The 17245-nt window shown below is 51.9% G+C and overlaps 1 protein-coding gene and 1 pseudogene across 3 annotated transcripts; both read left to right on the top strand.

Moving 5' to 3' along the window:
* Positions 1-324: 324 nt before the first annotated feature.
* Positions 325-478, top strand: LOC142438013 (U1 spliceosomal RNA; annotated as a pseudogene).
* A 9946-nt stretch (positions 479-10424) lies between these two features.
* On the top strand, positions 10425-16406 carry TUBB4A (tubulin beta 4A class IVa). Of its 3 annotated transcripts, XM_075535735.1 has the most exons (4): positions 10425-10499; positions 10974-11082; positions 11221-11331; positions 15349-16406. In XM_075535735.1, exons 1-4 carry the CDS (start codon positions 10443-10445, stop codon positions 16404-16406), a joined length of 1335 nt encoding a protein of 444 aa, XP_075391850.1. In that variant the 5' UTR covers positions 10425-10442. The 3 variants fall into 3 exon arrangements, with proteins under 3 accessions (XP_075391850.1, XP_075391846.1, XP_075391840.1); XM_075535731.1 differs by lacking the exon at positions 10974-11082 and having other exon boundaries at positions 10443-10476; XM_075535725.1 differs by lacking the exon at positions 11221-11331 and having other exon boundaries at positions 10443-10499.
* The last annotated feature ends 839 nt before the right edge of the window (positions 16407-17245 follow it).

Here is a 17245-nt window from a genome sequence, read left to right as displayed (position 1 = left end):
AAAGAAAGCGCATGTGTAGAAAATGATGAGGGCAGCATATGTGCAAACATGCTTGATATGATTGATGTATGGAATGTTATAGGAGCCATAAGAGGCCCCCAATAAAATGATCTTTTAAAAAAAGATAACAGAACACATCATTTGATCTAGAGAATATGGAAGACAGATAACTCGAAACCGTTTCTGAATCACTTGTTGTGGTTTCTAGTCAAACAGTTCATCAGATCATTGAATGGGACTGACTGCTCTTGATATAAGTGACCTTCCAGAAGCTATTACACATTACTAAAAAGAGTTTGATGCTATTTAAAATGTAAAGTGTTGATACTTACCTGGCAGAGGAGATACCATGATCATGAAGGCGGATTTCCTAGGGTGAGGCTTCTCCATTGCACTCTGGCCCTGCTATATCCCCAAATATGGGAAACTCGACTGCATAATTTGTGGTAGTAGGGGACTGCGTTCACACTCTCCCCTGTATCTATAAATAGATAGATAGATAGATAGATAGATAGATAGATAGATAAATGTAAAGTATTATATAAACATGATTTTTTTTCCTCTTGGTATTTGTTGATGGACTCTTTGTACCACTTTGTTTAAAAAAAGGAATAAATAAAAACATATTGATGTAGTTACACAGCACGTCCGATCAAATCAACAACAGTGTCCCATTAAACACCAGCCTCCCATATAAGGTGCTTTTTATCCTTTTTTTTCCCACCCGCCCTCCTTCCATACTTTCTTGTCCCTTCCCTCTCCCCTCCCACCCCCATCCCAGCCTCATTGTAGTCTCTAAAGTCTTATCCTTTAATGTCAAAAACACTTTCCTTTTACTCTTACTACTTTTTTCTCTTTTAGAATAATGATGTTCTAGATTATTTCTTTATTATGAGATTGACTAACTTTGCTGAGCATAATGTTTTTTAATTTGGTCCATGTCTTCAGGTGTTTCATAGACTCATCCTTGTTTTTTAAAGATGTGTGATATTCCACTGTATGAAGGTATCAGAGTTCATTTATTCATTCCTCTGTAGCCAGGTTTTATATTGTTTCCACTTTCTTGATATGATTTTTAAAATTGCTGCATAAACCTGGGCATACATCCATCTGTTGGAGTTCTGTTCTCCATTTCTTTAGGGTATATACCAAGTAGAGAGATTGCAGAATCATATGGTACTTGTATTTGCATATGTTTAAGAAATCACCATCTAATTTCCACGGCTGTTGTACAATTCAAAAATTCACGGGCTTTTCAATCTCTCCATGTCAACTCCAGTGTTTGGTATTTTCAGGATCTTTTTCAAACATTGCTAAGCGTGTTGGTGTGTGGTGGTATCTCATGGTTATTTTAACGTGTGTTTATCTTAAGAACAAACATTCCTTCATTCGATTGTTGACTTGTGGGTATCATCTCTAGTAAATTGTCTATTCTTATCTTGTACCCATGTTTTGATTGGGTCATTTCTATTTTTTATTAAACTGTTATAAGTTTCTATCAATTTTGGAAATTAATCTTTTAGCTGGTATATCATTGCTAAATATTTTTTATTTTTTTGGCAATCTCTTTTGGTGTGCATAAATTGTTGTGTTTTCCCAAGGCCCAAGTCCTCTGTTGTATCTTCTATAGTGCGAGTATTTTTCCTGTGATGGCTGAGGTATTTATGCCTTGTATTAGGGCCCTTACGTGCGTCTCTATTTTTTTTTTATGGATTGTCTTTATGGTTCTAGGGTTTATATTTAAATCTTTAATCCACCTTGAGCTTGTATTTGTACAACCTCAAACTGTTTTTGTTCTTTTGCAGGTGAAGATCCAATTTTTCCAGCACTACTTATTGAAAAGCCTCTCTTTTCCCCATGTTCTTTAGTTCTTTGTCAAAGATCAGGTGTCCGTAGCTGCTTGGTTGAATTTTGGGGCTCTCTGTTCTAATCCATTGGTCGCCCTATCTATCATTGTGCCAGTACCAATCTGTTTTGACTGCCATGGCGATGTAACAGGTTTTAACAGCTGGGAAGGTTGTTGTTTTTTCATTAGTGTTTTGTTTACCCTGGGTTTCTTTCCTTTCCATATAAAGTTGGTGATTCATTTTTGTATGTGTTTGAAGAGCTGTGCTGGGATTTAGATCTGGATTGTATCGGATTTAAAAGGTGTTTTTGGTCAGATTGACATTTCACTTTTAATCTTCTTATGTAGGACCATGGAATAGTCTTCCGTTTGTATAAATCTCTTGGTTTCTGGTAGAAGTGTTTCATAATTTTCTTTGTACAAGTCCTTTCTTTCTCTGGTAATAGTTATTCCTAGAGATCTTATCTTTTGTGTGGTTATTATCAGTGGTATTGTTCCTTTAATTTCCTCTTTAGTGTCAATTGAATCTTTGGGGTTTTCTATACATAGAGTTATATCATCTGCAAATAAAGACAATTTTGTTTCCTCTGTACCGATCCAGATGCCTTTAATCTGCTGGTGTCTCCTGTCTGTGGCTAAGACTTCCAGGACAATCTTAAATAAGAGTGGCGACAGCCGGCAACCCTGTTTGGTTCCTCTTCTAAGGAGGAGTGCTTTCAGTTTCTCTTCGCTAGGTGATATGCTAGCCATTGGTTTCACATATTTGACCTTTGTTATGTTGAGGACGTTCCCTGCTATTCCTAGTTTGGTACGTATTTTCACCAAGAATAGTCATTAAGGTTTATCAAATTTCTTGTCTGCATTGATTGACATAATCGTAAATTTGTTTGCTTTTTATTTTGTTTATAAGGTGAGTTACACTGATGATTTATTTCCTAATCAATATTAGATTAGATCCTTGCATGCCTGGTATGAATCCCACTTGATCATGATGTTTTGTGTGTGATGCTTTATTGAATTCCATTGGTTAGAATTTTGTTGAAAATGCTGGCATCTACATTCTTCAGGGACATCGGTCTATAATTTTCCATTTTGGTGCCGTCTTTGCCTGGATTAGTTTATTGAAGGCTTTTTGCTTTGTTTTGTTTTGTAAGACAAAATGGGGGAATCACAAAATGGTCATGGCTATTGTCTTTGGTTCAGTGGTCAGTTTCTCTCTGTCTTTGTTTTTTAGAAGTAGATTGCCAGGTCCTGCTTCCGAGTCTGGGTTCCAGTTCAAGCTCCGCTGAAACCTGTCCAGCACACGTGGTCCTGCCGGTCCTTGAAACTGCACAGCTTCTAGCACCATGACAACAGACCAGTCATTGCCACACGATGAACTTGCAGACAAGTCTTAAGATTACAGCCTGGGAAGCCTTGCAGGGCGGTTCTCTGCACAGGAGGTGACCATGAGTTAGAATGGACTCGGTGGTAACAGGTTCGGGTTGTCTCTACTCCCACTTAGTGTGACTCATTCCCAAAGACGAGCAATTCAAACCACCCAGCAGCTCTGCGGGAGAAGAGACCTGACCATCTGCTCCTGTAAATATGTCAGCTTAGGAAACGGTGCCAGTTAGCTTGTGTGTCAACGTGAATTTGTAGGAAATTGTAGGGGTGGAGTCCAACCGATCAATCAGGTCTGATGATTAATCAAGTCTGATCATTCCTCCCAGGAGGGTTGGCCTTTGTATAAGAGAAACAATGGGACCCCTCATCTTGCCCTTTGCCTTCCACCTTTGTGGGACTCTGTGTCTGCTTCCAGGGGTGGCCTCATGTGAGCCGCCTAACCCTGGGAGCTGCCAGCACCTGCCACGTTTCCTCTGACTTTGGATCCGCTCAATGGCACCCTCCAGCCTGTGAGCTCCCTGCTTCCCAATTCACCTTTCTGCGTCCCCAGCCAGCAACAACGCACGTCTGAAGAGGACACCAGCTGGCCTGGACTCCATGCACTGACAGTGGACTGGGCTGGGGTACCTCCTCCTTGAGAGAAAACTCATATGCCTGTAAGAGTGTCGCTAGTTTCATTTCTATAGAAAGCCCAGGCTAACACCCAAAACCCTATGGGAGCAGTTCCACTCTGCCATGTGGGGTCAGAATTGACTTGATGGCCATTGCACCCCACCCCCTCCCCCACCCCACATACACACATTGTCACCTCCTGCCCTCCGGGCTCACCTGAGCCCCTGGACCCTCACCTTCAGCATCTGTGTACCCCTGTCCTCTGAGCAGCCAGACATGTGTGGCCCGGCTACATAGACAGCTGCTCCTCCCATGGCATTGCCAAGCTGACCACAGGGTACACTTCCTGGAATGTGGTTGCCAGGCCTGGCCTCCTTGGACTGTGCCAATGGCTGCATCACCCATCACAACTGCCAGGGGCACCCCACCAATGTCCTCAATGTCAGAACCACCAGCAGCGCCATCCCAGCCCTGCCCATTTCCCAGGAACCCCCTCTATTCTAAGCCTGCCTCCCCTGGGAGGTACTCGGTAGTGTATCTAATGGTGCATGGTGGCAGGGTGGGGGGAGCGGGTAGGGGTAGTGGACTACACCCTGGCAGTGCCCGAGAATACGCCACTCTCTCCCCTGCCACCCTCATCCCGGGGCCAACAGTACCAAGCACCGCTGACACAGAGCTGTGTGTGTCCCTGGTCTGGGGAGGGGTTGGGGAGGTATGGGGGAGATCTCTCTCCTCTAGCCTGCATGCAGAGTCCCTGTGATGGAGCAGCAACTTCCAGAACCTTGTTCCTCTCTGCAGCTGGAGAGGGCTCGTGCCAGGGCAGAGGGTAGAGAAATCAGGTCTGAAGGTCAAGCTGGGGGGGTGGCAGGAGGAGCTGGGGACCTCTGGAAGGAAGCCCAGCATTGGGGCTCTGAGCACAAAGAAAGCATAGACTCAGGGGCTGGAGGCTGAGCCCAGATCAGAGCCAGCCCAGGGCTCCGGGCACCATGGGGAACAGGCACGTGACACAGAGACCCAAGCTTCAGGGCATGTGACGGTCACACAGCTGCCTGGACACCGGCAACATTGTCAACCTGAAATACACCACTGCCATGGCCAGCCTTTTTTTTTTTTTTTTTTAAAGACCGAGTAAAGAAGCAACTACATCACCTCCTACTCCAGCCTGTGTAACAAAATATCACAGCATCTCCAGAGTTCAGAGTAACAAAGTAACCACTGCACCTCCTAGACCAGACTCTGCCACAAAGTAACAGCATCTCACAATACCTTCTGTTCCAAACAGAGTAAAAAATGTAACAGGCAGCATCTCCAGTTCCAGGTCCATTAACAATGTGTGTTAGTCTGGGTACTTTAGAGAAACAAATCCACAGAAACTCATGTATGAGAGAGAGTTTTACATAAAGGTTAAGTGTGCATAAAAAAACATCCCAACCCAATGCTGCCCAAGCCCACAAGTTCAACATTAACCCATATGTCCAGCACCAATTCACAAAGTCCTCCTCCATCTCACAAAACAGAGGCAATGATGCAGGCTGCAGGAAGAAAGCAGAGTCAGTGAATGCGTAAATATCTCAGCGCTGGCAGGGGTCTCCACACGGGTGCTCCAGCACCCAGACCTGCATCGGGGTAGGTCCATGAGGCTTCTCCTTGGGGATGTCTTGCAGGAAGTCAGCCTTGCAAGCTGAAGCAGGAACTGGCTAAGGCAGCTGTAACCTGGCCCGACCATCACAAAGCAAGAGACCTGAGAACTAGAAAGGCGAGGCTCACGGAGCCATTCAATTAACCCCACATGTGTTTATCGGCCAGGTTGGCACAATAAATTAACTACCTCACAATGTAACACTGAATCTCCTATTCTGTTCTATAAAGAGCAAAAGAGAAGATGCCTTCCCACTGGGTATATAGTAGCTTGATGGAATCCACTGAGCTTGATGGAATCCACTGAGCTTGATGGAATCCAATGGAATCAGACTCATAGCGATCCTACAGGCCAGAGTAAACCTGCTCCTATAGGGTCGACAAGGCTGCCATCTGTACAGCAGTGCCTCCTCATTTGTACAGGTTGTCAGGAGGGCCCGGTCCCTGGAGAAGGACATCATGCTTGGTAAAGTAGAGGGGCAGTGAAAAGAGGAAGACTCTTTTTCCCCCCTCCCCTCTGGTTGACCCTCTGTCAAGTTTTGGGTTTTTTTCATTGAAAGATCATTTTATTGGGCGCTCTTACAGCTCTTATAACAATCCATAAATCAATTGTATCGAGTATATTTGTACATATGTTGCCATCATTATTTTCCAGACATTTACTTTCTATTGAGCCCTTGGTATCAGCTCCCCTTTTTTTCCTCCTTTACCCCACCCACCCTCGTGACCGCTTGCTACATTATAAATTATTATTGTTTTCATATCTCACACCAACCGCTGTCTCCTTTTGGTTGTTTGTCCCCCAGGAGGGAGTGGGGTGTGGTTATGTGTCCATCGTTGTGATCAGTTCCCCCTTCCTTCCCCCTACCCTCCGCAGTTGCTACTCCCATCCAGAGGAAGCCCCGTGATGAGATGCATGGACAAGGTGACTAGAACAGTGCGTCCAAACAGAGCAACCATGGTGAGTGAGGATGGTGCAGGGCCAGACCGGGTGGTGCTTCATTCTGCTGTGCACAGGGTCGTTTGTGACTCTAGCCAACTCAGCAGCACCTAAGAACCTCAATCTTTACAAAAGCCAATGACCTTTCCCCCATGAGACAGCCGTGGGGTGGGAACAGCTAAACTTTGGGTTGGCAGCCAAGGGCCTCACCAGGGAGCCACCCAGGGCCCTGGCGCTGTGATTTCCAGCCATAGCAGGGTGTGGCTCATCCTCTATGGGACTCCATTTCCCCACTCTGTAAAACGGGTGTGCAAATAACACCTGCCTCCTGTCTTAGTAGCCGCCCTAGAGTGGATTCTTGGTGAGCTTACAGACAACCAAAGGAAACGCAGCCCAGGCTGGAGCCTGTCTTCCAATGTCCTACACGTCCCAGCTGAACTCTGTGGTGGTGGCCTCCACCCTGGGCTTTCACTGGGCCCCTGCTTCCCCAAGCATGGTGTCCCGCCCCTCCCCCTCTGGCAATTAATACCTCCTGGTGGCATGCGCAAAGCAAGAGAGCACACAACTTTTTAATTTTTTTTCCTAGCGACCTTCTTTATTCACGAACAAAGGTCACGTGTACGTTTTTTGTCAGCCTTCAGAAGCCACACGCCAGGCCTTTACTCCTGGTCTTAGTCTTCCAGCAAATAGGCCACTGGCATTGACATCCTAGTGACATAGCCTCCTGCCTCCCAGCAGCAGGCAGCCACCCCAGAAGGACAGACTGACCAATGGAGGGGCAAGTAGGAAGGGTGACAGACCTGCCTACAGAGGCTGTAGTTTTTGTGCATTAAAACATAAGCAAGCTGATCCAATAGATGCATCGCTGGTCACAAATTGTAGCCGCAAGCCCTGGCCTGCATGTCACTATTATTATACAGAGTAAAGCAGACACCCTTGTCCCCTGGGGTGGCTTGGGGGCTGGGGGGAAATTAACAGTGTCTCAGGACTCAAGTCACACCAAAAACTAAACCCACTGCCTTGCAGAACTGCCCCTGTGGGTTTCAGAGACCGTAACTCTTCGCAGCAGTAGAAATCCCCACCTTCCTCCTGTGGAGCAGCTGGTGGTTTCAAACTGCTGACCTTGCTGTTAGTAGCCCAGTGCATAAGCCCTCTTCCACCAGGACTCCATCTGAATCATAGCAACCCTGCAGAGTTTGAGACTGGCGATCTCTAGTGGAAGCAGGCAGCCTCGTCTTTCTCCCACGGAGTTGCTGGTGGGTTCGAACCGCTGACCTCGTGGAACCTGCTATGCCCCCAGAGCTCCTTGAGGGAGAAACAGGAAGTGGAAATGGAATGGATGACTAATCCCCTCTCGGGCAGACCAGAGATGCTGGATGGGTGCAGCTGCCATCGCTGAGTGTTGTGATCAGAGATTCTCTCAGAAGCTGCTGGTGAAAATACAGATCTGAAATTCTCACGGACTCCCTACTTTCTTTGAGCCCCTGAGCTGAATAAACCACCCCCGGAAACTATTGCCCAGAGATCATTTTAAACGTTAAACTAAAAGCACCCCTCCCTTCATTTATCCCCCCCAAGTCTCCTTTAAACTAAACAATAGAATGTCCCCTCTCTTAAAGATCCTCAGGACTGCAACGGAACTGGCCCCTGGGGTAAAGTGTCCACTGCTCATGATCCAAAGAACAGCCCTGACCCAATGTCAAAGTTCGGAGGGGGAGGGAAGGAGGAGGAATGGAAACAGAAATCGCCGCAGGCAGGAGGTGGGACGCCACGGTCCGTTGAGATTGGCCTTGGAAGAGTTGAAACAGAATGTGTCAAACCGATACCCGGCTCCGTGAACCTTGCCCTCATTAATTCACAATAAAAAAATAAAACAAAGAAGAAATAGGGAGTGGGGGTGGAGGGACGGTGAAGCCCACCCTAAGACAGACATCAACAACAGCAACATAAAAGGTTCGCTGGGAACTTGGGGTACGGTGAATCCCTGTTCGTGGTAGAGGAACGCCCCAGAAAGCCGTCTTAGAATTCTCACCCAGCTGCAAGAACGCCGTCCGTGTCCACGTGCAGAAGTCGTGCCGCTGTGCCGTAGTCTCTACAACAACAACTAAATAAAGAAGTTAAAAATAGAAACGTGAGGCCACGGTCACATGACCCACCTGGCTACCCCTCACTCTCACCCCTGATCTCACCACCACCAGCCCCCAGGAGGAGTTCCCGGATGGGCGAGCTAGGGTCAGGGTGCGGGTGGGAAGGCGTGAGAAGGACGATTCCGGGAGGACCTCCTGTGAGGCTGCAGCTGGAGGTGGGGGCACCGGAAGTCTCTGCCAATCCCGGATCTTGGTTGGCGCTGGGGTCGCTACAATGTTGCGCTCTGCGAGAGTCACCAAGAGCCGTCCTACAGAGAACACGCCACACCAGGAAGTCGAGGGGTCTGCCCGAGGTCATGCCAAACCAGTTCGCCCCAACTCCCCGAGGCCCCGTGGGTGTCCGAGCAACTGTGTTCCATAGCCTTTTTCTAAATGACTGGTTTGCCTCCCACAGATGGCCAGGCCTTTCTTCGGGGGCACCTCCCAGTGGACTAGAAGCTCCAACTTTTACGTTTGCAACTGAGTGTTATCCATTGCACACACACACACACACACACTAGGGTGTAGAGCAATTAAGAACGGTGAGGTAAGGGGTGGGTTGTCATCAATTATAGGATCACAGGAAAGAAGTATCCTTCGGGGAACTAGGCAGCCCTGGGTACTCCCTAACACTTCCATGTTCCATCCAGGCACAAGGGCCAGTCCTTGAGAAGCTAGGGGTGACCCCGCCACACCTGTGTGGGACTCAGAGACCCAACAGGGGTGTCCAGTTGAAGTGTGTGCTGCCCACAATCTCCATCCATTTCCACAAGCACCCCAACCAGGAATCGTAGAAAAGTGGGGGTTTACTTTAAGACAGGCCCTCCAAGGACAGTCTCCCGCCCCCTCAATAAAAAGAACATGCAAGGGGCTTAAGTGGAGAGCAAATGCCTTGAGAATGATTGGGGCAGGGAATGTATGGATGTGCTTTATACAATTGATGTATGTATATGTATGGATTGTGGTAAGAGTTGTATGAGTCCCTAATAAAATGTAAAAGAAGAAAAGAGAAAAAAATGATTAGGGCAAAGACTGTACAGATGTGCTTTATACAATTGATGTATGTATATATATGAACTGTGAAAAGAATTGTTTGAGCCCCAATAAATTGTTAAAATTAACACAAAAAAAAATAATAAAAAATAATAATAATAAAAAAAATAAAAAGAACAGAAAGTCACTCTTGCCCACCCCCCAGCCCCGCGCCCTAGCGCAGCGGGGTTTGGGGGATTCCCGGGGACCCAGTGTGTGTGGAACAGATCCACCTCGCGGGTGGGGGGGCGCGGTGTTGAAGGTTAAGCCTTTTTGAGGGCTGAAAATCTCCCAGCCTTCCCTCGCCCCCCACCAAGTGATTCTGGGTAGATTGAAACCATCTCCCTTTTCCGACGCTTGAGCATTTGCACCCCTCCCGGGGAATGGGAGGGGGCGGGTGGTTAGGGGCTGGCGAACTAGAGTGGGCAAGGAGGTCACGAGCAGAGAAACTGAGGCAGGGCTTGGAGTGAGGGGGTGGAACGCGGTGGTGGGGCTGGGGCGGGGAGGAGTGGGGGAGGCAGCATTCCCCAAGTTCTGGTTTAAAGGCATCCTCCGTGCCCCCCTCCTGCGACCCCCAGTTTCCATGAAGCCGGAGCCCCAAGGCCTGGCTGGGTTGAACCAATGGAGCCCACGGTAAGGGACGCTCTGGCCAGGCGCGCCCCTCCCTCAGGGGGATCCCTCCAGCCTGCGCCTTTCGTGCCCTGGGCGGGACCAGGGGGCGGGGCGGCCGAGACAAGCCGTGACGCGGCCCCGCCCGCTCATATAGCGGCGCCCCGGGGCGCAGGGACAGTGCTTCGCCACCGCCACCGCCGTCAACTCCAGCCTCAGCGTCGCCACCGCGTCCTCCATCAGCGCCCCCAGCATGCGCGAAATCGTGCACCTGCAGGCCGGCCAGTGCGGCAACCAGATTGGGGCCAAGGTGCGCCAGAACCCGCGAGGGGGCGGCAGGAGGAGCGCAAGGGCGGGGGGCCGGGGGGCTCTCTCGAGCACCCAACTCTGGGCCTTGGAAAACCGGGTTCCCCAAGGCCCGCACCCCAGGGAAGGTGGGGGATGGGACTGGGGGCAGCACCAGGCTGGAAACAAAGGATCTGATGGGGATGGGGTCAGCCTTCTGTCCGCCTGCCGCAGCTGGCCTCACAGCTGGCCAGCCGGCCCCTCCAAGCGCACAAAGGGACCCCGGCCCTCCCCGGGCTGCAGCCGGCCGCCCTGGCCTCTCCCCGCCCCCAATCTCGACTTTCCTGCCGCCTCATCTTTTGCTGCCACCATGTCGCCTGGTCCCCTCTCTGGGAGCTATGGGACGCTCCAGAGGTGCATGAGGGTCCTGGACCCAGAAGATGAGGTTCTGGGGGCTCCTCTCCTAATCCGCACTGCCACCCCTTCCACCCCCTTCTAGTTTTGGGAGGTCATCAGTGATGAGCACGGCATTGACCCCACGGGCACCTACCATGGGGACAGTGACCTGCAGCTGGAGAGGATCAACGTATACTACAATGAGGCCACAGGTAGAGTGAGGGGAAGGAGTACCTGCCGTGGGAGGGCAGGCCTGGAAGGGACAGGTGCTCAGAACGGCGCTGGGCTCAGACACACGCGCCCCCCACCCCCCACACACCCACACTCACCTCCCATCTGCTTCTCTGCAGGCGGCAATTACGTGCCCCGGGCTGTGCTGGTAGACCTGGAGCCCGGCACCATGGACTCTGTCCGCTCCGGGCCCTTTGGCCAGATCTTCCGGCCGGACAACTTCGTGTTTGGTGAGTTTTTCTGCAGGAAAGCCTCTGGCCCCTTTTTGCTCCCAAAGACTCCGTGGCAACCAGAGACCGGTGCCAGCCAATAACCGAGAAGTTGGTTGTTCAAATTCACGGGTATGTGGGGGGGGGTAGTGGGGGGGCGTGGAGAAAGACTTGGTGATGTGCTTCCATCAAGAGGACCACCTAGCGATTCGGGACCAGGGATCCCATAGAGCTCAGTGCTACTGTCTCTCACAGGGGGGAGGGCACCATAAGTCCAAGCAAGTCGGGTTGCAGCCTGCAGAATGGGGAGGGGGCTATCTCACTGCTTGGGGGTGGGGGCAAGATAAGCAGAGCTGAGATGAAAACACACATGGGTCTGTGGACACTCAGAGGAAGCTCCTGAGGAATTACAGGAAAACTTCCTGGGGGAAGGAGATTCTCTCTCTCTCTCTCTCTCTCTCTCTCTCTCTCTCTCTCTCTCTCTCTCTGTTTTTCATTGTGGAACTAAGCATACAGCAGTTCAGCTTGTTCCGTTACCCACCATGCACCACCAGGGAGTCAATCCCCACTCTCCACAGCCCTCTAGGACAAAGTAGAAGGGCCCCTGTGTGTTTCCGAGGCTGTCCGTCTTCACAGAGCAGACAGCCTCCTCTTTCTCCCATGGGGTTTCTGGTGGATTCAAACAGCTGGCCTTGTGGTTAGCAGCCCAAAGCGCCACCCACTACCGCCACCTGGGCTCCTTCCTTATGTGAAGACACTTCCCAGGGCCCGTGGGAAGGTGGAATGAAGCAATCATGGGATTATCCCCCACCGTTGTTTCAGCCGCCAGGGCATCATTTGGGAGCCCTAGGTGACTGGAATTGGGCTGCTCACCCAAATGTGGGCCATTTGAAACCACTAGTCACATGCATGGGTGAAAGATGAGGCTGCCTACTCCCCTAGAGAGTTACAGTCCTGGACACTTGCAGGGGCAGTGCCACCCTGTCGGTCAGGGTCACTGTGAGTTAGCATCAACTTGGTGGTGGTGAGTTTGGTTGAAGGTTTACCATCATTCAGGGGCATTTGATTCCTGTCATCCTAGCTGTCATTTTTCCAAATCACTGAGCCACCACGAACATCAATGCATTCCCGCCGCCCCCTCCAGCACAACAACACAAAAGAAAACACCTTTTTCCCACCCCAGGATGACCACTAAAAAGCCTTGGTTTCTACAGGTTGGCTTATTTCCTCAGTAAGATCATACACTGCTTGTGCTGCCTCGCAAAGCATGTGGTGGCCTTCCAGACCCATCCATGGTGTGGCGTGCTTCGACTTTTGGCCGGTCGTGTTCCATTGTGTGGACCCTGTCATCCTCCAGGCCACATCCATCACTTGCACCTGTCATAAAACTGGAACTGGACAGGTCCACTGGACAGGTGTACATGTTTCCGTTGAAGTCACGGCTTTCAGGCCTCTTGGGAATATGTGCCCCAGAGAGGAATCGCTGGTCATAGGGTCATTTGGAAATCTTGGTGGCACAGGGATGAAGTGCTCAGATGCTAAGGTGGGCAACAGTTCGGACCCACTAGCCTCTCTGAGGGAAAGGGATGGTGGGATCTGCTCCTGCAGAGATTGACAGCCTTGGAAACTGTACGGAGCCGTTCTGACCCTTCCTGCAGGGTGGCTGGGAGCTGGGATCGCCACCAGGGCAGGGGGTTTGGTTGCATGGGTTATGGCTGCTCAGGAAGGTGACATTGTAATGGATGGAGTAGCGTGACAGGAACCTGACAGCCTGGGCTACCATTTGGGCTCTCAGAAAATATTTATTGAGCACCCTGCCAGGAGCCCTGGTGGGTTGCGTATCAAACCTTGGGCTGCTAACCGCAAGGTGAGAAGTTTGAATCCCCCAGCTTCTCTGAAGGAGAAAGAAGAGGCGGCCTGCTCTGGTCAAGGCTGACAGTCTCGGAGATCCTAGGGAGCAGTTCGACTCCATCCTATAGGGTCACTGGGAATCAGAATGGACTCAAAGATTATCTCCCTACTCAGAGAGACAAGCGGTGCAGCAAACAGGAGCTGCTCCCCCAGAGCTGGTTCTGAACCCCTGGGACATAGTGGGTTACACATGGAACTGCCCACCACAGGGTCAGCAGTGAGAATCTTCCAATTGATCCTGAGATGAGAGATGAGGCGTTCTGCTTCTGTGCAGGTAGATGACCCCAGAAACTGTTGGGGCAGGTCTTTGCAGCCCTATGCATCAAGGAGCAATGGAGGAGATCGATAGGGCCCGGGCACTGTTGAGCCAGCTGGGAGACTCTTTAACGCTGGGACAGGCTCCTTGAATGAAAACAGCTTGCCGGGGAGAGGGGGTGGCGGGGTGGGCGGGGGGGGGGGGGGCAGTGGTCACTTCCCACAAACCCTGTGGTTTTTATGGGGCTGGATGTCCAGAAATCAGAGTAGGGACTGGTGTGATGTAAAAGCTAAAAGCAGCATTCGTTGTTGTCTTTATCATCATTAAGTCCCTGCTTGGCACTAAGAGCATAGTCCTGTGGAAAGGTCCTGGGGCACAACAAGCCTGTCCCGTTGAGCAGAGGGAAGGCCCGAGTGACGGGGTACAAGAAGAGGGGAGGATAGGATAGAGAGGGAACGTGGCAGGGAGTGCAGGGCTCTGTGGGTCTGGAGAAGGACTCAGCTTTCATCCTCTGAGGGAAGTGAGAGCCCTGGAGGGCTGTGGGCAGAGGGAGGGGCCCTGACGCAGGTGCTCGCGCGCGCCCTCTGGCTTCCGCGGGGAAAACAGCCTGCGAGAGGCGGCGAGAGGGGAAATCATGGCGGAGGCAGCTGCCCCAGTCCAGGGTGAGATGATGGAGCTGCTGCAAGAGGAGGCCGAGGAAGGCTTGGAAGAAATGTCACTGTTCTTAATGTCGCCGGCCAGTGGTCTTAGACTAATCCTTGCCTTCCAGGTGTTTGCACTCCCCATTGAGATTACGCGCAATAATCACGGTTTCTGAGAAAATGTTAAGCGTCTGAGTAGCACGGAGAGAGTAAATATACCAGGGGAGAGGAGAAGGAGAGGGCGTTTTGTGGGCGATCAGGGAGAGCCTCACGGAAGGTGGGAGAGAAGGGGCTGCGGGGGACAGCTAGGAGCAGCGTGTCTCCCCATGTAGAGGGCACAGCCCATGCACTGGCCCCTGGGGCAGGATCCGGCCTGGAGTTCAAGAAACAGTGAAGAGTCCTGTGTGGCTGGAGAGAAGTGAGTGAGGGGGAGAGAGAGGAGGAAGGGGGTTAGGGCCTGGGAAGACTGTGGATTTTCACTCCAAGATGGGAACCCCCGGGGTATTTTGAGCCTGGGCAAGAGATGATTGGATTGCCATTTTATCAGGATCCTCCAAGGGCTGGATGCTAGAAATAGGAAGAAGAGTAGATCATAAAGATAACAAGAAAAGCAACCGTAACAACCAAGATAATAAGAACAATGATAAGCACAGTGATAACAAATAACACTGTGATCGTTGTATCCTCATTATTATACAACCATTGGGCTACTAACCTCCAGGTCAGCAGTTCAAAACCAGCCGCTCCACTGGAGAAAGACGAAGCTTTCTACTCCTGGAAACAGTGACAGTCTGGGAAACCCACTGGGACAGTTCTACCCTGTTCTATAGGGTCACACTGTGTTATAATGGACTGTGGAAGTGAGGGCTTTTTGTTGGGGGGGTAGAGGGGCGAGCAGGAGAGTGGTTTGAATTTTACTAACCTGAAAATTGGCGCTGTGAGTGGGTCCCAACTGGGTGGCAGGCAGTGTGTTGAGGTGTTGAATTGAAAGCTCGGCAGTTTGCACGTACCCTGTAGGCCGGGTAAGAAAGTCCTGGCAATCTGCTGCTTTAAAGATCGAAGCCCAGGAAACCTTCTGGGCAGTTCTGTTCTGCAGCCCAGCGGATGTCTGGGAGTCAGAACGGATTTGATGGCCACAGGTTGATGTTGTTTGGGGGTGGGGGTAGGGGGTGGCCTTCAGGTGGGCAGCTGGGGCACTGCCCACTTGCCCCCTCTGCTTCCCTCCTCCAGGCCAGTCCGGAGCTGGCAACAACTGGGCCAAGGGTCACTACACGGAGGGGGCGGAGCTGGTGGACGCCGTCCTGGATGTGGTGCGTAAGGAGGCGGAGAGCTGTGACTGCCTGCAGGGCTTCCAGCTGACCCACTCGCTGGGCGGCGGCACCGGATCAGGCATGGGCACGCTGCTCATCAGCAAGATCCGCGAGGAGTTCCCCGACCGCATCATGAACACGTTCAGCGTGGTGCCCTCGCCCAAGGTCTCGGACACGGTGGTGGAGCCCTACAACGCCACGCTGTCCGTGCACCAGCTGGTGGAGAACACGGACGAGACCTACTGCATCGACAACGAGGCGCTCTACGACATCTGCTTCCGCACCCTCAAGCTGACCACGCCCACCTACGGCGACCTCAACCACCTGGTGTCAGCCACCATGAGCGGCGTCACCACCTGCCTGCGCTTCCCCGGCCAGCTCAACGCCGACCTGCGCAAGCTGGCCGTGAACATGGTGCCCTTCCCGCGCCTGCACTTCTTCATGCCGGGCTTCGCGCCGCTCACCAGCCGGGGCAGCCAGCAGTACCGCGCCCTGACCGTGCCCGAGCTCACCCAGCAGATGTTCGACGCCAAGAACATGATGGCCGCCTGCGACCCGCGCCATGGCCGCTACCTGACGGTGGCCGCCGTCTTCCGGGGCCGCATGTCCATGAAGGAGGTGGACGAGCAGATGCTGAGCGTGCAGAGCAAGAATAGCAGCTACTTCGTGGAGTGGATCCCCAACAACGTCAAGACGGCCGTGTGCGACATCCCGCCCCGCGGCCTCAAGATGGCAGCCACCTTCATCGGCAACAGCACGGCCATCCAGGAGTTGTTCAAGCGCATCTCCGAGCAGTTCACCGCCATGTTCCGGCGCAAGGCCTTCCTGCACTGGTACACGGGCGAGGGCATGGACGAGATGGAGTTCACCGAGGCCGAGAGCAACATGAACGACCTGGTGTCCGAGTACCAGCAGTATCAGGATGCCACCGCTGAGGAGGGCGAGTTCGAGGAGGAGGCAGAGGAGGAGGTGGCTTAGAGCCGCGCAGGTGCCCCTCCTCCTCGCTAAGCAGTGCCCTTCGACCTCTGACATACACACGTCCACATGTGCATCACCGCCATCCCAACCCCAACCCACCTCTGACCATGCACCTGGTGGCCCCAGAAATGCCACCAGGGCACTGGGACCTTTGACTGCCCCCAAGGACCTCACGCCATCTCTCACCCCTTGTCCACCTTTGGTCCTTGAGCTCACCCCCACCTTGATCTCCTACCCCCATGCACTCTTCCAAAGTTGACCCTTCCCATGAGCTCCTGCTAGGCCTCTGACCCCATCGACCTCACTCTACCTTCCACTCCACTTTGTTTACCTCAGACTTACCTGTAACCTCTGACTGACCCTTCCCACCCCCAGGAGCACCAATGATCAGCCCCCGGTTTCCTTTGGTCACCTCCTTGTGAGCCTCACTTCACCTCTGACCCCTTGACCCCCACCTTCCCTATGTTCCACCCTTTGCAATGGCTTCTACCCTGATCCCTGACCTCACACCACTCAGCTCCTATCTGCCTTGGCTTTCCTGAGGTGGGTGCACTCTGCTGCCAGGGGAGAGAGGGGAACAGAGGTTGTGCCCCCAGCTGTCCCCACCTTAATAAATGAACCCATTGTTGCCCTGTTTTGTCTGTGTGGAGTTCATGCTTCATCTCCTCCTGAAGGTGCACTGACCAGAAATCCCCTATAGAATTAAGGCAGCACTGAGGGGCTCACTTGTGACGAGAGGAGCCAGTACCTGGGAGCAGAGACCTGGGACCAGGCTGGGCACCAGTGGGGCAGTGGCGGCTCAGAGCTAGCTGTGAGCCTGTGGACTATCCAAGCTCTCT

Source organism: Tenrec ecaudatus, chromosome 1 (genome assembly GCF_050624435.1).
Source record: "Tenrec ecaudatus isolate mTenEca1 chromosome 1, mTenEca1.hap1, whole genome shotgun sequence".
NCBI lineage: Eukaryota > Metazoa > Chordata > Mammalia > Afrosoricida > Tenrecidae > Tenrec > Tenrec ecaudatus.
This window is presented reverse-complemented; position numbering and strand designations above follow the sequence as displayed.